This window comes from Scomber japonicus, chromosome 21 (assembly GCF_027409825.1).
Source record: "Scomber japonicus isolate fScoJap1 chromosome 21, fScoJap1.pri, whole genome shotgun sequence".
Classification (NCBI taxonomy): Eukaryota; Metazoa; Chordata; class Actinopteri; order Scombriformes; family Scombridae; genus Scomber; species Scomber japonicus.
The window spans coordinates 21,818,116-21,845,329 of record NC_070598.1 but is presented as its reverse complement, the minus strand read 5'-3'; the positions used below and the strand labels follow the sequence as shown (position 1 = coordinate 21,845,329).

Sequence of the window (27,214 nt, the reverse complement as noted above, 5' to 3'; positions counted from 1 at the left end):
AGAACTATATCCACAACTTAAATTCTGACTCGCCCATGAAGCTCAAACCCAGCCCAGCTCCAACCATTCATTAATGCGCCGAACGCCGAGGCATCAACATAAAGCTCGCGGGCGGATTAAATAAATAGCACGCGAGGAGATGAAAGTACCAATTTCCTCTTAGTTCAACAATGTGTCAATCAAAGCGCTTATTTGTCATAAAAGCCGGTGCGCTCTCTTCAAGTTTATTCAGCTGAATCTTGGCCAGGTGCTTTGCCCCGCCAAGTTGGCAGACTTCGCCTTTCCCTGTGGTCACCGGCCCTTTATATAGAATCAATTAGGCAGCGCGGCCTCTGCTTTCACCACTGATCCAGCTAAGCTATTCTAAGATGTTTTGAACAGTTAAAAACTAAAATTTGCACCGTTCATTTTGACTTCGGAAGAGTTTTTCCTTCTAAACATACACTGGCCGACCACACAAAAGCCTTATGAAAATTCAAATAAAAGCAGTATTTAAAAAAGGAGCTTTATTTGATTTGATTTAAAGAAATATTTCAACCAAATCTAATAATTTCTTTAAAACATTTGCAGACGTCTGGATTACATGATTGTAATGTAGGAACAGGGAGGAAACTATGCCATGCAAACCGTAACTGTTAAAGAAAAGCTTGTTCAAACATGTGTATTTGTCTCGTATTACAGGAGGAAATGGACAGCAACCCCATGGTGTCATCTCTCCTCAATAAACTGGCAAACTACACCAATCTCACGCAGGGAGCCCAGGAGCACGAGGAGGCCGACGATGATGAAGGACCCAAGAAGAAAGCTGTCAAGGTACAGCAGGGATACTTGTTTCAGGCAGTGTTTGTGTTTGTGTGAGAGCAGTTAGGTACACTACAGTTGCATATTAACTGTTGTTCTTTAAAACCTGCTGAGCTGTCATTACATAACAGGACTGATGTGGCCCTGCTGTTTGTTTTTTTGTCCGAAAATCCTCCTGATAGCACGCACACTCAAGCACCTTATTTTCCTCTCTGCTACATTGTGTATCTTTCCTTACCTCATCCAGGGACTCAGCAGGATACAACAGAATAATGTGTGTAAGCTTTCAGAGCATCAGTCTTAATTTACAGGCTATTGTGTAAAGATTGTAGTGTTTATTTAATTCTACAGACCTGTAAGAGCTGTGACTTTGTTTCCTGGGTCAGAGGACAGAAGTAAAAGTCTGTCACACAGATGAAATAAGACCTCAAATACTGTCTCCTCCTCATGAGTCAGCACAAGCCTCAGCCTCTTCCAGCTTATTCCCCCGCAGGATCCTTCAATTGCTTTTGCTTCTTGGAGAATAAAAATATTAGAAGTAGCCGCAGTGCTGCCATGCGGCACATAGATGCTTTTGTAACCACAGCTCCAGTCCCATGCCAGTTGCCCCATCCTGTCCCCTGCATGGAAATAGGCCCCGGGCCCCTCCCCATTGGCTCGCAGGGACATCTTGGTAAAAGAATTGAGCGGATGAAGCCGACACCATTGTCGCCCCGCTTTGTCCGGATCACTGGGACTAGTAACGCACATTGGGAAATAAATGGCTAAAAAGGTAGCTGCTTGTCAGTTTGAGGTGATCGATTTTTTTTGTCAGAATAGTTTTATTCTTGTTGCCTTTTTTTTTTTTTTTTTTTTTTTTTACTACACGCAGTTGCGAAACTATAGCTTCTCACAGCGAATTCTGTCAGTTCTGTTGGAATGGAAGCATTTTCTTCAGCGTTTCCAACTTATGTTTCTGCATGATGTCTGTATATATCATTTCTGCCTGTGTCACTGGGATGTAAGTCTTGAATTCCTTTCAAATATGCATCAACCATCTTATGCTTTGAAGAGATTTTACACAGTCCTCGCATTGCTAACAGTAGGAAATGCTGCTCTATTGGAGAAATGATCTGAAGAAGATTTTTGTGGGAGAAACCACTACTAGTAAGCCATTATTAAGTGGAGGAAAGAAGATACTGTATATTAAGATCAGATGTAGTGTTGATGTAAGTTATTAACGGAGTTGTGTTTAGTGATATTTTGATTGGCACTTTATTAATTTAACTGTATAGGCATGCCTTGCACAGATGTCTGATTTTATGAGTTTGTAGGAAGAGATTTGACTAAGTTGACTCATAAGATAAAACACTGTGTACACACATTGTTTTTCTTCCTTTCACTTCCTCTTTAAGTGTACCTCCATGTCCACACCCTTCTTTAGCCTCTCCTACGGTTTAAATCTGACTTTCTTTTCGTTGTTGTTGTTGCTCAGAGTTCATTGCTATAATTCTTACCATGTGTTCCACTTTCTGTCCATAATCACCCCTCTCTCACACAAACACACATTTTAACTCTGTCTTTTCTTTCTCACCCCTCCTCCTCCTCCTCCACCTCTTCACCCTACTACAGAGCCCTCAGATGGGGACCTTCATGGGTGTCTACCTCCCCTGCCTCCAGAACATTCTTGGGGTCATCCTGTTTCTTCGCCTTACCTGGATCGTCGGCACCGCCGGCATCATGGAGTCCCTCGCTATCGTCGGCTTGTGCTGCTCTTGTGTGAGTACTGAACTCTAATCACCTACATGACTTCCTTCTGCCTCTTTAACTGCCTATTTCAAATGAAAACTGTGTTCATGTTGTGTTCAATGACAGAAAAGTGGGAGGAGCTGCTTACTCTTGGCATGATGTTATCTTTTATCAAGGGATTTAGAGTCATTAAAGCATTGATGTGTAAGATTATGTAAGAATGAATGTAATGTACATATCTAGCCCTTTAATGTGTTGTGAATGCATTAGCACATGAGAGATAATACGTGTGCTTGAGTGTTTTGATGACACTGTGGGATGATGCGGCTATAACTTTTAACAGCAGGCAGGGTGTAAATGTTGTATCGACAGCAGTGCTGAATGACCAGCAAGTTTAGTCAGTGGCCACTGATCCCCCCTATATTTAGCCACAGTGACGCTCCATTTCCCATACGGACCCAGCTTCTAATGGTACCTGGCAGCTCCCAGTGTAATCCCTCCATCTGCAAAGTGTCAGAAACATAGCGACATGCACACCCACACAGTGGCTATATTTACCAATCCCACCAGCAGACAATGGATTACTTTAGTTTAATCAGGGAAAGTACAAATTAAAAAAAAAACCTGATGATGCCTTTTGCCTCATAATGGAATACTATAATGGCCTAACATTATCAGTCGTACTTACATTGGCCAAGAGAGGGAAAGTGACCACATTCATACTGTAAGAAGCAAGCAAAGCCATGACTGTCAGACATTTACTTATATTTTTAAGTCTTGAAATTCCTCAATTTTATATACATACTGTGATCAGAAAGAAATATAAAATGATGTCTGTGATACTTTGAATCAGTATCAGATTTTAATAGCTGTACTATGTATGTATGCCGAGAAAGGTGCAAACTCCCATTTCATATATTACAATCTAGTGTAAGTGCATGGGGAAGGTTTACCCCCCACTGCATCACTGCTGTTACATAACAAGAGAAGACCAGCTTAGTCAAACAGATTAATGTTCATTTTCACTGCTTAGACTACGTCTGACTTTGCACTGATTGTTCCACATCAGCCACCTGCTCATAGGTCACATTTTGTGTGCGCTAGTCAAACCTGACCCCACAAATATCTAAAAATAACCTGAAGGGAGTTCAGGCAACTTCAGTTTAGGACAGTTAGAATTTACTCTGTTCAGTTCTAACAGATAAATGTGTCTTTATTCTACTGTTCTCATGATTTATCACTTTCCTTCTTTTGCTCTTTTTAAAATGGAGAGATTCCTGTTTTATTGCTTCCTAAAGAGCTGCAAATGGAGTGACACAGATTTGTTTTTTTAAGATAAAAAACAAAGAGGCAGTGAGTCTCACAAAAACATAGTGAGAGTACAAACAGACTTGCAAACACACACACACACACACTTATAAACACATGCATTTTGTGAGTCACTAACTCTTTCATTAGCCCCATACACAGCACAGCACGCAGAATATTTTCCATCATGTCATGATTTGTGTGTTCTTTGGGTTGAGTTTTGCTCAACAGCATGTAAACACTGGGTGCATTGTGTTTATAGGTCACTGCAGCACCTGCTTTTCTTAAATGCATCCACATCAGTACTATAGTCACTATGTAACACACACATAAGAAATGCTTTAAATTACTACAGGTAAAGATCAGTTTATTTGTTTGTTTGATTATCAAGATCATGATTTAATTCAAAATTGATCTTCAATTCTCAATCAGTGCTGCTAGTTTTATCTGCAAGTGTTTTATTTTTTGTATAAAGAAATGTCATTCACAGTATTGAAGTTTCTATATCACTATACTGAAATGTTTATAGTGTAAAGACTCGAAACTGAGGGATTCTTGTCTTAAAGCTGTATTACTGTTGGTGATATAGTTTTCTAAAAAAACACTTTTTAAAAAAAAAATAAGATATGGAGGTAGGTCTGTTCAAATGTGACTCTTAACTTTGACTTTGACTCTTGAATTTGACTCTTAAAATGCTCCATTAAAGAGCCAATGTAATGAAGTACATTACAGTTTCACAGTTTTTTGTGTTAATTCTTATAAGCCACATATATGTTAAAACAAAACCAAAAAATCAATATCAGAGTATGTTTACATCAAAATCCGTCTTTTCTCTTTTTCTTCTTGTAAAATGGTTTCACATGTTTGATGACTCATCCTGCACTCAGGGGTGTTTACAAAAGTTCATCCAATCACATGTGACTTTGGGCGAGTTGCCACAGTAACCACATCAGTCATATAAAACCACATTTCATAGTTTGTGGATGGCAGTAGTTAAAATAGTCATATGGAGAGACAGAGAAGAGATGTGTGCTTGTTTATCAGAGTTTTAGATATTCTGATCTAACAACAGGTGAGGAAGGTGAGTGTAGAGTCTCTGCAGCTCCATAGCACACTCAACTCTATGACCCGCCCACTTTGAACAGTCCAATCACATGCTAAGGATTTTATTTAAATCCCTCCAGATTTTATTTAAATCCCTCCCTAACAGTACACCACTCAAATATTGTGTTTGAGTGTATGTTACAGTACAGACTTAAGACACTGTGAACATCCATTTGACTGGGATCATTTGACATTAACATTGGGATCATCAATCAATTTGATGATGTTATACTGTCAGTGAGGTAATACTTTGTAGTTAATGCAGATCTTTAGCAAATTTTACAACCTGTTAGTTCCTAACTGGACCTCTCTGGCCCTGGTTGGTTGGGTGGCTGTTTTATAACAAACCGATCCTCAGGACTTCTTGGAATTGTGAGGTTCATAGTTGAGGACATGTCTCAACTACTTTCTGTAAAGTCCAGCATTCATTAGTGGTGAAGACCAAGCCAGTGTGTAGCTGCTTAGGGTTTCAGTGGAAGTTGGAGGTAAAATTGTCAGCTAATTGGCTTTACTCCAGCTTGTCTGTCACTTTAAAACCAGACACCCAGCAAAGGGCAGAAGGTTTATCTTTGTCAAAGACCTTATTCACACTTAGTATTAACACGCTGATCACAAGTACGTCAGTCCACTCTTGGCTTTAGAATGCGTCTCTGCATGTGATCAGATCTCACATCTCCACTGTATGTAAATAAACACTTTTTCTTAGTGACTCTTCAGTTCAAATTGAAATGGTTTGGGCCTCACTCAGAAGAGATGCACAAGATGTTTATCCGTTATCTGATTAGTGGAGCCTGAGATTGTTGCTAAATGAGAATATCTGGTCTACCTTAAAGGTCAGTTCACTTAAAGGTAGGAGCGAGCATGTGTGTGACAGTGAAGCTGGTGACCTTAAGGTGGATTGACCTTTTTAGATGGACCAGGTTGGGCTTTCTGTGGTCGAGTGGTTAGAGCGCATACAACATATGCAGCCGACCCAGGTTCGAATCCTGGGCGGAGGTCCTTTCCTGCATGTCACCCCCCCACTCTCTCCCCCAGTTTCTGTCTGCAGTTTCCTGTCTGTCAATTTCTGAATAAAGGTGTCTATGCCAAAAAAAACTTTATTAAAAAAAAAAAAAAGATGGACCAGCTTTTCTCGTTTAGTGGCAGTCTCAGCCACAGACGGAGAAATGTCTCTCTCAAGATTTGCTCAATTTCCAATCATATGAGGCCCAGACCACCTGAGTAATCAGATCAATGCATCCTCAATCCTGTCACTGTCGAGGTGGACGCAAGAGAGAGACAGCGGGAGTGAATTTGTCCCTGTTGCATTCACACCTTTACTTTGAGCTGTCCACTTGTGATCATATCACCCAATACGTGCTTTAATATCAGGTGTAAACAGTTCCTAGACAGTCACAGTCTATCCCTGCTCTGCTCCTCCCTCCTTCCTCCTCTTTCCTTTGTCCTCTATTCTCTCACCTTCACGCTTCCATCTCTCCCACCTCTCCCTTCTTCTGTCGCCCTTCAAGTTTTAACTTTCATGTCTCTCTCCGCTCTTTTCTTCGGCCCCTTATCTCGTGTCTCTCTGCCCTTCTCCCCGCTCTGTCCTTCCTTTCATCCGGAAGCTGTTAGGTAACAACTGATGTAAATATCCTTAGCTACAATGACTGATTTCACGGATAAGCTCCTATCCATTACCAATCCGAAAGATTTAGAGCATAAGCCCCCTTAGAACTCTTTTAAAAGGCTAAACGCTAGATTAACCCTTTCAAGGAAATACAGAATTGTTTAATGTCAAGGTTTGTGTTAAATGTGGTACTCAACTTGATTTTGAATGGTTATAACTACATCAGAAGTTCCATTATTACAGTACAGAAGTCTCCTATCTGTGTTTAAGTTGTTCAAGTTTGATGGATATTCTTTATCATTCTTTATCGTCCTCTCTCCACAGACCATGCTCACAGCCATATCCATGAGTGCAATCGCTACTAATGGAGTTGTGCCAGGTAAGACGCTTTAGTACTCAGCCATTAACATTAACAGGGGATCTATTATTAATGGAGAAGAAAATATGTTTGTATTTTTCTTTTTTTGTGTGTTTTCCATTTTTCTTATGGTGAACATGAAATAATGCAACTTCATTGGCTGATGTGTCCTAGCTCTTACTGTTTGTTTCTTGATTCTATGGTAATAGATCACCCATATTATTATCTGAGAATTTCAGGCATGTGTATAATATTGTGGGCTCCATAGATAGACCAAAATAACAAGCTTTTCTTGTTGAGTGTATTCATGAGTGTATTGCAAAATCCATAAGTAGTCCTCAGTTCCCTTATAAAAAAAGTTAGTTAGTTAGTTAGTAAGTAGTTAGTTTCTTTTTTCTGATAAACTCAGTCCTGCTGTGTTTTGCTCTGCAGCTGGAGGTTCCTACTACATGATTTCCAGATCTTTGGGTCCAGAGTTTGGTGGAGCTGTCGGTCTCTGTTTCTACCTGGGCACAACCTTCGCCGGCTCCATGTACATCCTGGGTACTATAGAGATTCTACTGGTGAGAGAACACTCCTTCTGTTCTGTGTAGCAATAAAACTTGAAATGTTAAAAGAGATCAACTTAAAATAACATGTGTTGTCTTTCCCTTCCCCCCTCCAGACCTACATCGTGCCGAAGGCAGCCATCTTCATAGCAGAGAGAAAAGAGGATGAGGTGGACGCCCTGCTGAATAACATGCGTGTTTACGGCACATGTTGCCTAGCACTGATGTCCATCGTCGTCTTTGTTGGCGTCAAATACGTCAACAAGCTAGCTCTTGTCTTCTTGGCCTGTGTCATTCTCTCAATCCTCGCCATCTACGCTGGAGTCATCAAGACCATCTTTGAGCCTCCTGACTTTCCGTGAGTCTAGTGCACAATCACCTCCAGTTTCTGAGCTGCAACTCATCATAAAGTAATGAGTGTGTCATTTTTAAGATGCCTAACTGTCAGTCTCTCCTCTTTTATTCTGCTTAGTGTTTGCATGTTGGGGAATCGCACTCTGCAGAACCATGGCTTTGACAAGTGTTCTAAGTTGGAGGTGATAGGAAACCTTACAGTCACTACCAAGCTATGGCAGCTGTTCTGTGATGGACCTGAGCTCAACGCCACCTGCAACGAATTTTTTGTAAACAACAATGTGACCGAGGTGCAGGGCATCCCCGGACTGACCAGCGGAGTCATTTCAGGTTTGTTTTTCTGGAGGTTTTGGTAGCAGTGTGCAAATGTCCTACCTAATATACAACACACTTAATACTTGAATGATTTGTTTTTGTTTGACTTAACCTCCACTCAGTATACTGAACTTGCCAAAACACACTTAGAAAAGACCACAAAAACATAAATGCAGAGTCAAACTCAGTTAAATACCAATTTCTCTAAAAGGAATTTACACAGTCATGAACTGCACTGTTTTTCTGAATACTGTACAAACTCCCAACATTCCTCATGTTATGCAACCGCTGGCCATGACAAACTGGAACCTCAGTGCTTGTTAACCATCTGGGACAAGAGTGTGCAGGTGCTGAGGGTTTTTATACGCGATTGTTTTACACTCCTTTTTTTCTATTTTCTCTTTCATTCCTCACCAGTCCTCCTCAAATTACTTCACTTTGACCGTATCTTCTTTCTCTGAAATATGATTCCCCCCTTTCATAAGTCTCTAGATTTCTGCTCTTTAGTAGTGAAAACATCATCTGTAATCAGTTTTCCTGTCTGTTCCATCGTTCCTACAGTTATATGCAGTGTTTACTCAGCACCAGCCATTCATTTGCAGGATCTCTTTGCTCCAGTGCTATGGACACAAGGATTATGATGGTGACTTATAAAAGGGATTTACTTTCATTTTATGCAGTGTTTTAGTCATGCTGGTCTACTCAAATCACTTCTATCTATGTTTATATAAATATTACAATACAGGTATCCTTTGCTACTGGAATAGTGCCATGTTAGCTTTTTCTTCTCTTTATTTCTCTCTGTATGTGGGTTGTCACTTAGTTTCTGCTGTCCTGTGTTACTACATTAAAGGAAAAAAACAAACATAGTATTGACTATGAATCCATAGTCAGATTAATAGCCAGTGACTAGGCAGTAAGGGAAGTTATTGCAATGCTGTAGATAAGGAGCAACCCACTTACTTATCTTTTCTGTGAATTTGTCTCACAGTACATCTTCATATACATGTGTAGCTTTGATCCTTTCTAAACACAGTGTATGACCTTTGTTGCTTAGAGTTAAGAATGACTGTGCTCCTGTCTCTCCTGTGTTCTTGTAGAGAATATGTGGTCAGAATACGGCCCTCTGGCTATGTTGGTAGAAAACAAGAAGCTGTCATCTGTTGGAGCAAGTGACCCAGCCACGGATATCTACTTGCCCTATGTTGTGAACGATATCACCACCTTCTTCACACTGTTGGTCGGCATCTACTTCCCATCTGTCACTGGTGAGACTGTGAAACAAGCCACACACACACTCACACACACTATAAAGTGTTGTTTTGTGTACTTGTGAGTAATAGTAGAGCTTGGTTTCATTTCTAAAGATTTAATGTTTGATTAATCTGTTGTGTCATCAGGTATCATGGCTGGTTCAAACCGGTCAGGTGACTTGAGGGACGCCCAGAAGTCTATCCCCATCGGGACCATCCTGGCTATCGCCACCACCTCCTTCATCTGTATCCTTTAACCTTTCACTGTGACCCTGATGTAGTCACATCGAAAAAGCTGCTGATTTAAAAATGTTCTCCATAGGTTGATCAGCTAGACCTTATTGCTGTGCTGAGTTTAGAAAACCTAACATTGCCAGATGTTACTGCAAGGTTGAATCTCAGTTGTCAACTTTATAGGTTGTTGGCAGGAGTACTTGGTTTTTGGAGCCCTTGGAAAAAGAATTAGAGCAAAGGGAAGGCTCAGGACAACAGAGCTGCTTTGTTGTGTCTAAAAACGTTGTCTGCAGATTCATTTTATTCTCCTGAACAGATCTTTTCAGACGTTACCTGCGTGGTGCTGTTTGGTGGCTGCATTGAGGGCGTTTTACTTCGAGACAAGTAAGAGTTTGACACAGACACATTACTTTAATATACTGTCCACATGTGGCAGAAAATATGCTTAATATGAAGTTTTTATGAGAGGAACCGAAAGAGAAACAGTGCACCTTTTGTATCATTTAGGTTTTGGCCTTTTCTGTTTTTAGTATGATCCCTTGAGGGTAGGTGGATAGAGAACCCGTCATCACAAGAAGCTCAGATTCAGTGTTTTTCACATTTGGTCTCGTGTTCATGTGATACGAATGAATCCAATTATATGATTTTTTTTTTTTAATTTTTGCATTGCAGGTTTGGTGACTCAGTGAAAGGGAACCTTGTTATTGGCACGCTGTCTTGGCCCTCACCCTGGGTCATTGTGATCGGCTCTTTCTTCTCCTGCTGCGGTGCCGGGCTGCAAAGTTTAACCGGGGCCCCGCGCCTCCTGCAGGCCATCGCACGAGACGGCATCGTACCTTTCCTACAGGTTAGACACATGCTCACCACAAACACAATCAAAAAGCTGCCTTCATCCTCATGCGCTGATCTTCAATTTCACACTGGACTGTGCGTGCGTTTAGGTGTTTGGTCATGGGAAAGCTAACGGGGAACCTACCTGGGCTCTACTGCTCACTGCTGGGATCTGCGAGATCGGCATCCTCATCGCCTCCCTGGACGCCGTGGCTCCTATCCTCTCCATGTCAGTATCTGTTTGCATAGTAATATTACATGCTTTCTCTCCATAAAAGGAGATCAGCAGATAAAGCCTTTGATCCCTCAAGTATTTGGCTTCTTAAAACCACTTATAGCAGGTCATAAAGTGGGGATTTAGATAAGATAAGTATTTTGACACCTTATTGTCTTCTTCTCTCAGGTTTTTCCTCATGTGCTACCTGTTCGTCAACCTGGCCTGTGCAGTTCAGACCCTGCTGCGAACGCCCAACTGGAGACCACGCTTCAAATACTACCACTGGTGCGTGATGTGATGAACCTGAGGGTCTTGAAGTACTGCGGGTTTAACAGTTTGTCAGGCTTATTTAACCTATCAGAAATACTTCTATTCAGATGATGATGCTTTACTTTACTTTAGGACACAACACACCCTCACAACCACAGGCACACCTATTTAGTCTGGTGTGCGGGATGATGGCCTTTACTCAGATTAATTCCACAACAGAAGCTGAGAACAATACAGCACAGCACTATTGTTAGCAGTGGATTTCATAATGTGCCTTCGGTCTAAGCCTCTCAGCTATCCATTCTGTACTGGTTTCATTTCATTAAGACATTTTCATGAATATGCAGAAAACCTGAAACAGCTGCTCTGTAAATATATATCTAGTCAATGAACTGGAGTTGTAAAGTGTGTGTTCTCTCCTGCAGGGCTCTGTCCTTCCTGGGAATGAGCTTGTGTCTCGCTCTCATGTTCATCTCGTCCTGGTATTATGCTATAGTGGCCATGGCCATCGCCACCTGCATCTACAAATACATTGAATACAGAGGGTAGGCATGAATTTGTGTGCAGTAATCTCTTTGGTTTAAATGTGTTCAGCTGTACAGTAAATCTTTGATGTGTAAAAATCTAAATATGCAGAAAATATGTGAGAAAAGAATTGGAAAGGAACATTGACTCAAAAGGGAATGAAGGGAAATGTATATAAAATAATTGCAGAAAGTGCAAAAATTGAATATCTGAGCCATACATTCAAGAAAAAAAACTCTTATTATTAACCAGAAAGGATTTTATGAGCTAGTTTGTGTTAAAGTGTTAAAATCTGTCCACCACCATTGTTTTTTTCATTCTGTGTTTTCTCTTCATTCACTCCTGTGCATTACCAGGGCAGAGAAGGAGTGGGGTGACGGCATCCGTGGTCTGTCTCTTAATGCAGCTCGCTACGCTCTCATTCGCCTTGAGGAGGCTCCACCACACACCAAAAACTGGAGGTACAGTGCAGTGTGTGTGAGTGTCATGTAGATGTGGTTAGAGTTGACACAGTGCCACCTGTCACTGTCGAGGTGGACGCAAGAGAGAGACAGCGGGAGTGAATTTGATTAATCTCATTGTCCTCTACCTAATCTGACGGAAGGGGTTGATAAGCCTTCATACAGTACAGAGGACCGCTCTGGCTGACCTTGCAGACCGCCTGTCCAAAAAAACCAAACCACTAGTTCAGCATCACTTACATCCCTTAAAAGAGCTTCATGAAGTGCTGTTTCTAATTATACAAACATTAAACTCCACTTAAGTTTCACTTCATAGTTGAGTGAGAAACAATAAAATTGAAATAATGAGTCAGAGTATAACATGTGACAGTACTTTTGTTTTGATTTGACAACAGGATAACTTTGACACATTTCTTTGAATCTGCAATGAACCATTACTCTCCTCTGCTGCTTTTCTTGATATATACAGGCCTCAGTTGTTGGTGCTCCTGAACCTGGACTCGGATCAAGTAGTCAAACACCCTCGCCTGCTGTCCTTCACCACTCAGCTGAAGGCAGGGAAAGGCCTGACAATAGTGGGAAATGTTTTGGAAGGAACCTACCTCACCAAAGACGCAGAGTCAAAGAGGGCTGAGCAGGTAGAGTGGAAATGCACACACTTGGAAGCATGTACACACAAAATGTCACAGGTGATGATTTTACCAACAACTATTTGCACTCCTCTATTCTACCAAAACTGCTTTAATGCTCTTTTCACTACTACATAATTTACTGTCTATTCTTGGCTCCAAAATCAACTAAATAATGTCTTTCTTTCCAAGCAGTGTTTAAAGCTGACCTGTCAGCCAGGATACAGAGTCAGGACAAACTGGACAAACTCTGCCATCTAATGGCAAACTAGAGTTCATTTGTTACTTCTGTGCAACCTGATTTGACTTTGTTCTCAGAAGCATTTTTAATCAGTGGATTACTTTTTTTTATGAAAGTAATCATGTGCTGAAGCTGAACTGTAGATTACATAGGCCGCTGTGTTCATGGGCATTGTTTAGACCCATCATTATGAACTGTCCTGAATCAATACTAATGAGAGTACAGTATGTTGATGGATGACCATATTTATACAGCGGGTCACTGAGGAGTCAGTTTCCTTCTGTTTTTTCTTAATGAAAGCAGTCTTGAAAGATCAATAATGTATCACTTTTCTTCCCTTCTTCCTTAATTGCTCATTTTAAATCTCCTGTTTCTCTCCAGAACATCAAGTCTGTGATGACAGCAGAGCGTACCAAAGGTTTCTGCCATGTTGTCGTGTCTTCCAACCTTAGAGATGGCTTCTCCCATCTCATCCAGTCTGCGGGGCTGGGAGGCATGAAGCACAACAGCGTCCTAATGGCCTGGCCTGGAAACTGGAAGCAGTCCAATGACCCACAGTCATGGAAGAATTTCATAGGTACGGAGCAGATTGAGACAGGTCAAAATAAACAGAAATGAATAAGCAAGTACAGAAATACAAAATAAGAAGAAAGAGTTAATAGATTACATTGGAATTCATCTAAAAATACAATGAAAGTAATGATAATACGTCTTATTTTGCATATTTGCACATCTGCTTATAAATGAATTCCATCAAAGTGGCAATGATGTAATAACTCACAGAGAACACACTATAGAACATGTCTCTAACACACGCTCTCTCTCCTTCTGTCCATCCAGAGACGGTACGGGAGACCACAGCTGCCCATCAGGCCTTGCTTGTAGCTAAGAATGTGGACAGCTTCCCTACAAACCAGGACCGCCTCGGGGAGGGCACCATTGACGTGTGGTGGGTGGTTCATGATGGAGGCATGCTGATGCTGCTGCCCTTCCTGCTGAGACAGCACAAGGTTGGTTGATTGATGTGTGTGTTTATCTCTGAGACATCACACACACATGTGGCCACAGGACCGATTAAACACACTGAAGGATGATTAACTAGTAATCATATATATGGCAGTATGTTAAGTCTCCATTTGTTTCTTGGTGAAGAGATGAAACATTTGAAAAAACTTGCATCTCATTATATCGTTATCTCTCATGCTGTATCCATCTTTCCATAGATGTCTTTCTTTTACCTCTCCCCCTCCTTTTGGTCCTGCTCCTACTCACAAATCCATCTATCTACCCGTTTAAAAGATGTAACAGTCTCCATAATACTGTTGCTCCCTCTTCCAGGTGTGGAGGAAATGCAAGATGCGCATCTTCACCGTGGCCCAGATGGACGACAACAGCATCCAAATGAAGAAAGATCTCCAGATGTTCCTTTACCACCTGCGACTGGATGCAGAAGTAGAAGTAGTGGAGATGGTGAGACTCTTAGTAACAGGCTGACAGTCTTTTTAAAGCAATGGTTTGTCATGATTCTAGTTTCAAAATAAAAGCAATTCATCATTAGAGTCACATTAAAGCTGAGGAACCTTCCACCAGATTAAAGGTTCAATGAAATTATTTTTTATAGAACTCTACTAATTCAGATATTTATGTCCTCATTTGTCCTGTGCAGCATGATAATGACATCTCAGCCTTCACCTATGAGAAGACTCTGGTGATGGAGCAGAGGTCTCAGATGCTGAAACAGATGCAACTCTCCCGGACTGAGAGGGAGAGAGAGGTAAAGTTCACATGATTCACCTGAACACAGTCCTGCACTCACAGCCCTTTTATTCTAGTAGTATTTCAATTCAACACAAGTTAGTTCTATATTTTTATGATTGTGTCTTTGATTAGCTCAGAAACATCCTCCAGAAGACAGAATTTATTGTAACTAAGTGTTGTTTGCAATTAAAATAGCTTTAATATCATACAAATAAGATTATATCGAGTATGAAACAAACCTCAGTAAATGGTAGTCATGTAACAACTAGCCACCCGTTGAGCTAAATGACAATTGGCCCCTTTCCCTGTTCATCTGCTGCCGCCTATCTGGGCCACATCACACCACTCAGATTCAGAGTATCACTGATGAATCGCGTAGCTCAATCCGGAGGAAGAACCCAGGCGCCGGCCAGAGCTCGGGCCTAAGCCGGCAGTCCTCTCAGACGGAGGACACTCTGGAGGACGAGGTAGTCAATTTTGTCAAACCGTGCTGTCCCTCACTGTTAGACAACACAGGCCCGTCTTCACAAAGCTGGATCTTTGGCTACAGTTGTCACTTGATATTGAACACATTTTTAAAGACTTTATTTAAAGATCTGGACCCAGAAATTCTGATTGCACTCCCAGTCTTACTAGATGTACACACTGTCTGATCAATACACAGATGGGAAGACAGGATGTAGAAGTAATAAGTAGCATCATAGCAGATGCATTTTCAGTCTAGATATGGACATTAGTATGAGTGAGAAGTGTAACATCTCTAGAGACGAGGTGCTCATCAACAATCAGTTATGTTTATGTTGTTGTTATTTAAAATGATGATTTATTAGAATGATGAAAAGGTCTAATTTCAAGTTTTATTGGCATGAGTGTAGCACTTTCTCTAAACAAGTCTGAAGATGTGTTAGACATGAATATTCTTCAAATCCATGTCCAGAATATGCCTTTAGTGTTCTGTAGTAGTGTTATACAGTCTACAGAGTGTAAATAGAGGATAATGTTTTGTCCTCCAGATAATCCATTATACCGACTCACTGTGTGCATTTCCTTAGAATTAGCACAAGGCTGACTTACCATGTCTGTACTGTAGAACGCAGTGGTCTGTCAGAAGTCGATCATGTTACATCAGAGCTTACACTGCGTGAGAGCAGCTCAAGCTAGTCACATCCAGCTGATCTACTGTAGAATGCAGCAGTGTAAAGCTTCCAGAGCACTTACTGTAGTTATTGTAGGGTTTGTAGATTTGTTTTGCTTTTAGACAAACAGACCAGTGACACTAAGCTGGCTCACGGTTCTTGATCGCATCCATCTTGTACATCTGACATTCAAGCCAAGTCCAGATTGGTCCAGTAGTGCTGCTACTTACTGCATAGTCACTGAGAGCAGCTTTGTGAACACCAGCCCATCATACCCTGATACTGCAGCCTGACCCGCCATGACCTCCATCCCACTTCATCCACACTCCCCCCACATACATCTGAGGTGAACGAGTGGACAGTGTTACTTCAAATTGAACACTATGAGTCATTTTTACACAGTAGCAGTGTCTTCACAATATTTTAAAGTTCCAGCATGTCATCTGACACTTTATTTTCCTGCTATGTAATACACCCGACAGCCTCATAGGGTCACTATTGTGTCTATAAACAACACAAATGATTTTAAATGTACAATACTGTCCTCTCTTTCATTTCATTTCATCTTAACCATAGTCACCATATCCTACATGCACTTCTAATCATTGTGCATACAAATGGTCACAGCAAGTGTCCAACAAGCACAACAGGTAGGAAGCAAAATACAGACTGTGCATGTTATCAGCATCCACCCTGTTACTTACATAATTCAGTGTTTTTATCAGGATGCCATAAATATGCTACATTGTTAGCCTGTTGACTCATGAGCACAGCTGTTATACATTTCCTTCATTATGAAAATACTTGAAGCATTAATCAAATATGAGCCGGCACCCATGAACAGAGAGACTATTATCTTTATCTCTTTGATGACAAATGATTATAAAGCCATAACTTACTCTTATCCCGTGTGAGTGACAGTGGTTATGTAACTGTGGACGTTGTACTCTGGAGCACGGACATAGACACAAGTGAAATAAACTGTTATCAAATGTGATGAAGTCAAATGAGTCCTACTCTACTCTGCTGTATTATTCCTGCACTTTCCTTGCTTTATAAGCTCATAGACATGTTTAGTTTGCTTCATGCAGCATGTGTTAGAATCTATAGTAGCTCTGTTTCCATTTTGAACTACCTTCCCACTTTGCTTCATTTCACCTTCACTGCTGTTCTATTTTGTGTTTTAACCCCCTGCTGAGACCTGCAGCCTGACCAGAGAACCTTTAACTGTACTATAATGGTCCATGTGTGATGTTATGATTGTTGTGCTTGCTGAGCAGGTTTGTGTCACTCTTATTGTTCTATAGCCATGTTTCACCTGAGAACATGTAGCAGGAACGTTGTTTTCCTTCCCTTCTCTGTCCTGTCTTTTAACTGTTCGGCTTTGTCATTGGTTGGAATTGATTCCTTACACACTTTCCACCTTCCTGTTCCTCTCCTTTTGTCACTCTCTCTTGCATTATCTTAGACTGATGTCTCATTTTGTCTCTTTTTCTTCATTCCTGAACATCCTCACTCTACTTTAAAACATCATCTCTTCTTCATTTCTGTCTTTCCTCTGTTCAACCCCAAATTTCACTTCATCTATTTTAAAACATCTCCTGGTTCGTCCCCATCCCCTCTACCAACCCCATCTGGATTTCCTCACCCGTCTCTCTCTTTCTCTCTCTCTCCCTCGTTTCCAGGCCCAGCTCATCCACGACAGAAACACAGCGTCTCACGCCGCGATCAACGACAAGGCCGACACCGTACCCGATCGGGTTCACATGACTTGGACCAAGGAAAAGCTTTTCACGGAGCGCAACCGCAACCGCGAGGGCAACGCCAACGTTGCCGTACGCGACCTGTTTAACATGAAACCGTAAGTTTCACTAATCCAAAGACTACCTAAACAACACCTGCACATTCATAGCTAATAAGAGTTCAAATCTAGTTAGAGTAACATCAGTGATCGTGTCTATAAGTAACCAGTCATTTAGTGATATAACAGTGTGACTGCATGTGCCTTATAAGAGACGTTTGCACCATTTTGAATCGGTTTGAATCAAACAGAAGAAGAATGAGAAGAGTTAATAGTGGACAAAAGTTCAGGATGGTGCCAAAGCCTCAGTGCAGGAGGACAGCATGTGTACATGTAGCAGCAGCAGTAGTGAGTAGGACAGGGTGAGACGGGACAGTCTGCATGGTGTGTGTGTGCACTCAAGGCTGCATTTGGTGTGTGTGCGCGCATGTGTGTGTGTACACTTCCAGCCATTTGAGTATTAGTGCATGGCCAGACCACGCAGACCACACGCACACCCCCTTTTTTTTTTTTTTTTTTTTTTTTTGGTGCCGTTTAAACTAACACCTACTCATCCTCATACTGTCCATCCAATCAGAGCATAGAGTTTATCAGGTGTGTCCCACGATGAGGCAGCACAGGTAACATTGGAGTCTAAAGTTTGTGATTCGAATCAGTCACCGAAAGTCTGACAGGACACCATCACCACACACACACACACACACACATCAAATGGCTCTGTCTCCTTAAGGTGTCAGGCTGAGCCGTTTGGGACAGTTGGAAGCATTCTGTGTGGTGGAGAGAGCTGGAGTAGCGGGTGTAGAAGCATCTAAGCCTGTTTCTGTTGTTCTGTCCCATTTTCCTCCTTCTAGAGAGTGGGAGACTCTGTAAGTTGCATTCTCTTTGCTCTAGGCCATATGTGTGTACTGCTGTGGTTGACCGTAGCTTTTTGTTCAGTGTCCTCCAGCTCATGTGCTCGTACGTCTATGTGCGTGTGTGTGTGTGTGTGTGTGTGTGTGTGTGTGTGTGTGTGTGTGTGTGTGCGTGTGCGTGTGCGTGTGTGTGTGTGTGCGTGTGTGTGTGTGTGCGCGTGTGTCCTTGTTTGCTTGTATTATAATGTGCATGAACGTCCTGTTCCAGCATCATACAGCATGTCGGTGGATTATCCTCCACATATTTAATCTGCATGGAATATGTATGACATTGTTTGTATCCCTGAGCAAATTTGTGCTTCCCATTCATTCTTTCTGGAAATGATTAATAGATACAAAAAATGGAATTTGACACTAAAATTTGGCCATAACATAAAATATTCATCAGAATGGAAAGCACAATTATTATTTTTTTTCTTATCTTAATGTAATTTGGCTTTTGGCAGTTCCAGCTTCATGGCCTTGTGATGTAACATTATATATAAGTGATAAAGAAGAGGCAACATTTTAAGGAACAGCACACACAAACATGCCACACAGTTAATGGTACAGTGTGAAAGGATACCACATGTACAATTGGCCACAGCAAACTAAACAGTAACACAGTGCCATCATGTTTGAGCTGTGATACCGCATGTCTTAAAATGCTGCCTCTTTTATTTTGAAATCCGAACGCTTCAGTCCGCTAACCCCGCTTCTGTTTTCTTATTTGTGTTTGAGGCTAACATACAGCACGCTAACTTATTGTAATGTGAAATGTCATTGATATATAATGTGTTGTACTGATGAAGGTGTATTAGTGATTTCATAAGCAAGTTAGTGAATGAGTTATGTTACATGAGTTATGTTTTTAATATTATTTTGAAATGTCACAGTAGCTTAGGTATAAATTAGAAATGAATGACAGTTGAATTCCATTTAGCTGCTTCAGGTTCAGTGTCATGACCTACTGGGATGCTTTAATAGAACAGCACCTTATTGTGTTAGTGTTAATGATTGGTTGATCAGTAACACCAGTGCTTTTCCTGCTATCACAAGTCCAATGATCTGTGACAAAGGCCGAACAGGCTGAAATCTAGTTTAACATGTGATGAACATATAAAGCTACAGTTCACACAACATAGGTCAAAGATTATGAGGACTCTACTCCCTCTTATGCTACTGTGCTGTAGGGTTTAGTTTAGTTTAGTTTAGTGTGCTTCATGTTGTCTTTGGTGTGGTCCTTCCTCACTGTGAGCTTCCTGTCAAACTAGGAACCAGTCTAATGTCCGTCGGATGCACACAGCCATCAAGCTGAACGAGGTGGTGGTCAACAAGTCGCAGGGCGCCCACCTGGTGCTGCTCAACATGCCCGGACCACCGAAGAACAGAGGAGGAGATGAGAACTGTATCCTAACAATAATAATAATAACAAATCCTCACTGTGATTGGTGGGAGGGTGACATGTGTTTACTTTCTTTGTGTGTGTGTGTGTGTGTGTGTGTGTCTATTTGCCTCCTTGACCTCCCTCTCCTCAGATATGGAGTTCCTGGAGGTTCTCCTGGAGGGTCTGAACCGGGTGTTGCTGGTCCGAGGCGGCGGCCGCGAAGTCATCACCATCTACTCTTAAATAAAAAAAACTCTCACGCCCCACCCTGCACACATGGGCTATCGCCATGGATACCGGTCACCTGGCATTTTCGGGGGAAGAAGCCTAATTGGGTTTTTTTTTTTTTAAATGGAGGGCAGGGGCTGTTGGAAGGCAGGGCCACTTGTGATTGACAGATGGTCTGGGAAGGGGGAGGGACCTCTGGAAGAAGGAGGCAGTTATATGTGGCTCAGTGAGTGAAGACAGAGAGAGAGAGAACACAGTGTGAGTCCATGCTGGGCCACAGTACCCCTGCAAACAGAAGATAGAGCATAGAGACACTTTATATTTTTCATTTAACTCTAAAACGTTGTTATGTTACATTTTCATATTCTTTTCCTCTTGTGTCGATGTTGTCATTTGTTGACACTCACTGTGTACAGATAAGCAAAGAAGTGAATGTGTGTTGATATGAACCTCGTAGTCTTTCATGTTGTCTGGTGTACTCTACTCTGGGAGGCGCAAAGACGTTTGCTGGACCTGAGAACAACATGCAGGGAGTTACTGAACGGATTACAACTCAAATACAGCCAACAATAGATAATCACCTTTTAAAAGCTCTACTGCACAACTTACCTAATATTACAAATACAGTTAGGTGATCTGTATGTTCTGCATCACCCTTTATTTTATGTCACTTATCAGAATCTTGTTTTCAGTCTGAGCTGCACAGGGGGCTCACAGTGTGTTTAGAAGCTGCTCCAACATCCCATATCCTCCTGTATGAGGTTTGCTGGGCTCGTGTGTGCAGCAGCGTGTGTAGATGTAGTGTTGTCGCTCTCTGGTTGTTTGCCTTGTCAATGATTTAGTTGAAGGACTCGGCCGGGAGGTTGTTGAACGTGCACCAGGTGTCGGATCACCTTCTGTTAGGTTAGGTGGGAGCCTTTCAGATATCGGGTACTGATACTTAATCATCAGTCAATATTTCCCACATTCAATGAATGCTATTGTTTATTAGAGGAAAAATAGCCATAGGTCATATTCTAGAACCCTTTGTGAGCTTTATATTAAATGCACATGTGAACATATGTATGGTGTCTGAAGTAGTGCTCAGTTGACTGTAGATTTTTTAAATCAGTGGGCTGTTTGACAGCGTACAGTAGCTTCATACATCTCTAGATGAGCTAGTTGGTTTACATATTAAATCTATAATCTGCCTTCAGAACTGTTGGCATTTGAAAAGGTGTACTTTCAAAACAAGCACAAATTGACTCGTGAATTGGGTTTTTCTCTGATGTGGTTTCACATGTGTGTTGACGTAGCTCCAGCACTGTTGACTTTGCACTACGGAGCTCTCGCAGCACTTCAGACATCGTGTACTCACGCTCGGACACTTCCTGTGGGCCAACACGTTGTTTTTACATAAGAGGAGCGGAGACACCGATACATGAGCGTGCTCTGGTCAGAAGCTTATGGGGGAAAAAAGACCCATTCTATGTTAATACTCATGTTTCAATGATTTTATAATATTTTACTCAACGAAAAAAAAATGTAGGCTTTGAGTCCCAGACTGAGTAGATGAATTGTTCTGAGCATGTGTAGGAGGAAAAAGTGCCAAAATGACTACAAAAGAAACTGTGGAAGTATTATTAACACATCCTAAAACATGTTATTGTTACACTGATAATCTTTACAAACCTTTTTATTAAAAGAAAAAGAAAAGCACAGGGATAAAACTACTCATTCCTGCCAGAACCCTTATTTTGAAAATTCTGATTATAAATAATGAGAGGAAATGGAGCTATTTAGTGAAATTTCCAGGGCATTTCAATCTGGGCTAAAATGCTGGAAGTAAAGGATGACTTTGAGGTCAGAGTAAAAGAAGGAGAAGCATTAAGCCCCGTCCTAGTGTGTACCTCCACAGTTTCTTTTCAAATTTAGCTGTGCAGTATTTTGTAAAGCAGCGAGTCGTGTTTTCCCTGCAGCTCTGCAGAGAAACATAAACTCATGAGTCTGATTGTCAGTTATGCAACATTTGTGTTTTATTGTCTGTGTTTCGTTCAGTCTGACGTATGCTTGTGTAATTCTATAGTCACGGTCTCTGTAGTGTTTGTTACATTATTAGTATTGATCTTCTGTTACTTTAAGTGTTCATTTTCAATGTTTTTTTTTTTAAGGAAGGCGGCAGAGAGAGGCAGAGTGTGTGTGTGTGTATGTATGTATGTGTGTGTGTATGTGTGTGTATATGTATGTGTGTGTGGAGACGGCAGCAGTTGTCAGATTATTTTTCTTTTCTTTTTTTTTTTAGTTTCTGTTTTGTCTCAAATCCAGCAGAAAGGCAACATGCACAACACACAGGACTGAAGAGCCCTCATGATACAGTCCTGGACTGAGAGGAAACCTGAGTGAAGCAACCAGGGAACAAACCAATAGTTCAAATAACCCTCACTCGATAAATGAAGTTCAAACTATTTCACTTTTTCTTGTTCAGTGTTATATTTTAGCCACCAAACATGGCTCAGAATGAAATAAATCTAAAATTGTCTAGTTTTTAACAAGTTTAAAACATTGAAAGTTGTAAATTATTAAAGTTTTTTTGTTTTTGTTTTTAATTTGGTTACTGAGCTCAATAGCAATAGCTGTGCATTAAAATAAAATACAGAAGAACCTTTGAACAACATGTTAAATAAATAAAAAATGTTTGTGAAGGTAAAATAGGATTGTCAGCAATGTGTGTGTTCACAGCTGTGTTTGTTTGAGGTGACTGGAGAATGTTATCTACCTCAAGGTGTCACTGAGGCTTGGCTGAAGAAATAAAAACTCGTTCAATCCCATCTCTTTTTCAGAACTGATGTTACATGTGGAATAATGAAGGAAGGAGAGGAAAAAAAGCCTCTGCTATGGGAGCGGACCAGCAGAATTGTGTGTGTGTGTGTGTGTGTTTGTGTTTTCAAGGTACATTTCTGTGTGTACCATTGAGGTGAGGTTGTGTGTGTGTGTGTTTCTGCTGTTGTCTGGCTCAGCTAGCAGGCCTCACAGGCTGTAACAGGAAGTCATTTGTGGGAGCACATTTAGTGGAAGGTAGCCCTGTAAATTGTATTTGTGCCTCTCTGAGTAATTATTAAAAGTGCTGAAATACAACAAGCAGTCTGTGTGGTGATTCTGATCAGCTGTGGTGAAACAAGCAGTGAAGATCACACTTGGGTATGAGAATAGAATAGATACTTTATTGTCATTGCATTGATAAAACAATACAACAAAACTTAGTTCAGCAGCATTCCATATAGCAGCTGTGTCCTTAAATAAATAATCACCTTAAAAAATAGTCATAATAAGTAATAATTGTCATAAGTATGAAAATAAGTAAAAGTACAAGTATTAAAAGTAGTGTTTTTAGAGTGTTGTATTTATCACATATAATAGTAGAATATTATGAGTGATGCATTTACATATAAGCAGCAGTTTAATGTCATGGTGGAGTTCATTTAAATGACTACAGTTTGGGTTTTTGTATTGTTATGTATAATTATAATACATCAGATTTCATAAACTGATTCATATGTTAACATGTAAAATCTGAAAGTTACTAGAGTTTAATAATTACATCAATAATTACAACTTTTATATAGAAGTTACACCTATTGACAAATCCTGTACATGAATAATCTCTTAAACTGTTTATAACTACATTATATTGTGTTATAAAGCATGTAGTAACTGTTAGGTGTGTCAGAATTAGTTTTAAGTGGTAGCACACATTACTGTGTTTCCCACGATGAATAAAAAAGGAAGTGTCAACTTATCATATTGTCACAGGTTCTTATTCCTGTCACTGCATTTAAAGCCTGAGTGGGTTCTGTGGCTTCTTGATGGTGTTGCTCCTCCAACAGACACTGTTTGTGTTTATCTTTCGTTTTCTGTACATGTGTTGAAAAGGCCCAGAAGCTCAGAAACAGCTCTGTCAGTCAGATTAGACCCAAACAGCTGCAGACATACACTGGATTATCATAATGAGTCAGAACAAATGTTTCAGAAACACAGTTAGAACATGTAACCGATATTTTTGCACAGTGGAGAATGTGTAATCATATTGCAGTAACATCTCTCCTCCACTAGAGGGCAGCCTTGCTTTGAAATAAATGACAAACGGAAAAAAAAGAATCACTGAGCCAAATCAGTCATGTCCACATATTTGTATCAGATGTCCTGCTGAGATACAGTTCCAATACATCATCATTATTATTATTCATAATAATAATAAAGTCATGTGCTCACTGACCTTTGCTTATCCACCCACATTTCTCTCATGGCAGTCAGAGGACGTCGTGTCATCCTCCTCCTCTTCCTCTTGCCAGATCTACACCTCCCCTTCCAACTGGACACTGACAGGCCTGACCCCGACTGGTCACATGATCCCTGTCTCACACAAACAAACCATACCAACATCTGATTCAATTAGAGCGTGACCATGACAGAGAAACAGAGAGGAAGAGCATACCAGAGATGCTGGTAGATCACGACTACATGTTTACACACTTTACAGTTGTTCCTTTATAAATCAGAGCAGCTGCTGGACATTCATTTGATTTACTAGTTATATTCTTGAATTTACACTCAGTATATATTGACTTGTTCCTCCTGATCTTCTTCGTTACGGCAATTTAAAGAGGAAGTTATGTACAGCTGGTTGCAACAAAGGCCTGGATGTGAATCCTGTTACCACACAATGCGGTGCTCTTTGATTTCAGTGAGGAACTAAACTTTTCATACAGTTTAAATTCATGTGAAAAAGATTCTCTGGTAAGAACACCCACTGAGTTTTGGCCTTGACTAACCTTTGACCTTTTACCACCAGTGTTTGCCTTTCACCACTTTCTCAACACACTCTTCTAGTCCAAAGTACTGTCTCTCTCTCTCTCTCTCTCTCTCTCTCTCTTTCTCTCTCTCTCTATCTCTCTCTCTCTCTTTCTCTCTCTCTCTATCTCTGTCTCTTCTGTTTGCTCCAAATCGATAGGAGAGATGTTGACAGCGTGACCGGACGTTTGTGTTGAAACTGTGCAAATGTATGTGTGTGAGAAAGAGAGAGAGGTTAAGATTGAAATGGAGAAAGAAATCATCTCATTGACCTCTCATTGCCAGTAGCAACACCACTTGGAACACAGATAGTTGTTCTGTGAATGGTGAATGGTGCACTCCACTCCAGTGTATTACAGTAAGCTCGGCCCGTATTGATTCAAACTATGACGTACGAAGCTTTTTCCATCCATTGAAATGTTGCTGATAAATGGCATCAGTGGCAGGTCAGCAGAGATACTGCTGGGTAAGAGCCTGTCAGTGGTGGATGATTAATGTTGGTGAGATTTCAGTAAAGTGGCTTTTACTTACTCAAAAGTGAAAACACAAAACAAGAGTCGAAATGAACTAAAGTGAACACAAAAAATACAAAAACTGAACTGAGACTAAACTGATCAACTGATATAGAATATATCTGTATATCTAATATATCTATAGAATATATAGAAGTATATGACACATGAGGACAAAACACAATAACTACAACACTGTATCACTCTGCCAGTTTAGGAATATAAGAGCTAAACCCCAATAATCAGTTCAAACTCAGCTACTGTTCACTAACAAAGACCATCCCAACTTAGATATGAGTTTAAAGATGTGTTGCAACAAAAGTAGAAGGGTTAGTGATGGAGAGATGAAGGGATGGAGGTGTAGGGCAAAGGATGAAGAGATGAGGTGAAAATCAGGATACCAGGTGGATGGGGATAGGTGTAGGACGCTGTATCAATATCATGGTGGGTATAGGGGGGTAAGACTGGGTGTCTTGGATCGAACCCCAGTGGTTCCTGAAGTCAGGCAAAAAAAGGATTTTAGAGGGAGGGGTGTGAAAACAGATCAGAGAAAAGGGGGAGAGGAGCAGATACGGTGTGACTTAACTTGTGTGGAAATAAGGGAGGTATTGGGCGTGAGCTTTGTTCCCCAACTTATATATAAAAATTAATTAATGCAAAACTAACTGAGGAAAGTTGAACTTGAATGATAATAAAGGTGCAATATGGAGTTTTTGACCCCCGCTGGGAACAAGCCCGCTAGCCAGTAAACACAGATGTCAAGTATGTGTGTTTAAAATATCTAAAAATATATATTTTGAGGAAGGAAAATCATTCAACATGTTTGTTAGACCACAAATATTCACACCATGTATTTTGTACCATGCATGTGCAATACTGCAATGATGTTACTACTAAAACCTTATTATTACCTATTGATTGACTATGATTTTATTGATTGATTGTATTGACTTTGACTTGGTTGGTTTTACTGATTGATTGACTTGGCACTGCATTCTAAGTTATTTCTTTCTTTATTATATTTGTCTTTCTATTGAGCTGCGGTGAATGAAGAGGAGACTGCCAAACCAAATGTGCTTGTATATGTTCTTATGCAATGACAGTTAACTTATCTAACTGATCTTATCTTGGTGCATTTTTGGTCCACCAGTGTTATAATCACATTTTATGATAAAACATCATAGTTTGGGTTTAAAATGCTGCTTGGGTCAGGTGAGGGGATCTTTGTTGTCATGGTTACAATAACAACCATGTAGGGGAGCAATGGTAGTCATGGCTAACAGAAACATTGACTGTTGTTTGGATGTTTTTCAGCTGACTGGTTATTGCTGCAGCTGCAAAAAGGCGTTATGTCTTTAACATATGATGCTGCTGTTGGAATTGCTTTTAATATTTTCCTTATGACTACACCTGATGGAGCCTCTTTGTTCCTATATTAGTGAGGACAGCACTGAGGGCTGATTTCAGTCACCGAGGGCTGATTTCAGGGTTACTATAAAGTGAACTCAGTGCTACCCTTCATCATGGTTATAATTGTAGTTTTCATCATGTATGTCCTAACTACAAAAAAGAAGACCTTTGGAGTGTTTTAACAAAAGATGATACTCCTGTATGACGTATTACAATAAAAAAAAGCTGATCTTGCTTCAATATACAAAAATATAATATACAATAATATACAAAAGTGTTCTCTTCCCAAACCTACCTGTACAGGTGTTTGGTACAGTCCAAGCTGGAGCCATATAACACTCATCATCATCAAACTCATGTGTTGGCTGTAAAATTAAAGGAAATGTACCTTTAATTTAAGCATCAATGAGACAGAAGGTGATATTAAAGCACAATGTAAGGGTTGGAGGAATATGATATTACCAGTTTGTATTTTTTGACAG

The 27,214-nt window shown here is 40.6% G+C and overlaps 1 protein-coding gene across 3 annotated transcripts in view; it reads left to right on the top strand.

The window, feature by feature from the left end:
- slc12a7b (solute carrier family 12 member 7b) overlaps positions 1-19,999 on the top strand; it is a 40,540-nt gene extending 20,541 nt beyond the window's left edge. The window contains exons 3-26 of one of the 3 annotated variants that reach the window (XM_053342204.1): positions 682-813; positions 2,413-2,559; positions 6,872-6,926; positions 7,338-7,468; positions 7,570-7,811; positions 7,926-8,137; positions 9,223-9,390; positions 9,523-9,621; positions 9,936-9,993; positions 10,282-10,456; positions 10,551-10,669; positions 10,844-10,942; positions 11,353-11,472; positions 11,809-11,913; positions 12,383-12,551; positions 13,165-13,360; positions 13,624-13,793; positions 14,122-14,253; positions 14,450-14,557; positions 14,892-15,008; positions 17,363-17,538; positions 18,330-18,344; positions 19,643-19,776; positions 19,907-19,999. In XM_053342204.1, coding sequence (XP_053198179.1) covers positions 682-813; positions 2,413-2,559; positions 6,872-6,926; positions 7,338-7,468; positions 7,570-7,811; positions 7,926-8,137; positions 9,223-9,390; positions 9,523-9,621; positions 9,936-9,993; positions 10,282-10,456; positions 10,551-10,669; positions 10,844-10,942; positions 11,353-11,472; positions 11,809-11,913; positions 12,383-12,551; positions 13,165-13,360; positions 13,624-13,793; positions 14,122-14,253; positions 14,450-14,557; positions 14,892-15,008; positions 17,363-17,538; positions 18,330-18,344; positions 19,643-19,776; positions 19,907-19,998 — 3,171 coding nt within the window. In that variant the 3' untranslated portion in view covers position 19,999. The remainder of the gene's footprint in view (positions 1-681; positions 814-2,412; positions 2,560-6,871; positions 6,927-7,337; positions 7,469-7,569; positions 7,812-7,925; positions 8,138-9,222; positions 9,391-9,522; positions 9,622-9,935; positions 9,994-10,281; positions 10,457-10,550; positions 10,670-10,843; positions 10,943-11,352; positions 11,473-11,808; positions 11,914-12,382; positions 12,552-13,164; positions 13,361-13,623; positions 13,794-14,121; positions 14,254-14,449; positions 14,558-14,891; positions 15,009-17,362; positions 17,539-18,329; positions 18,345-19,642; positions 19,777-19,906) is intronic. The other 2 variants (XM_053342202.1, XM_053342203.1) reach the window with 2 other exon arrangements.
- The last annotated feature ends 7,215 nt before the right edge of the window (positions 20,000-27,214 follow it).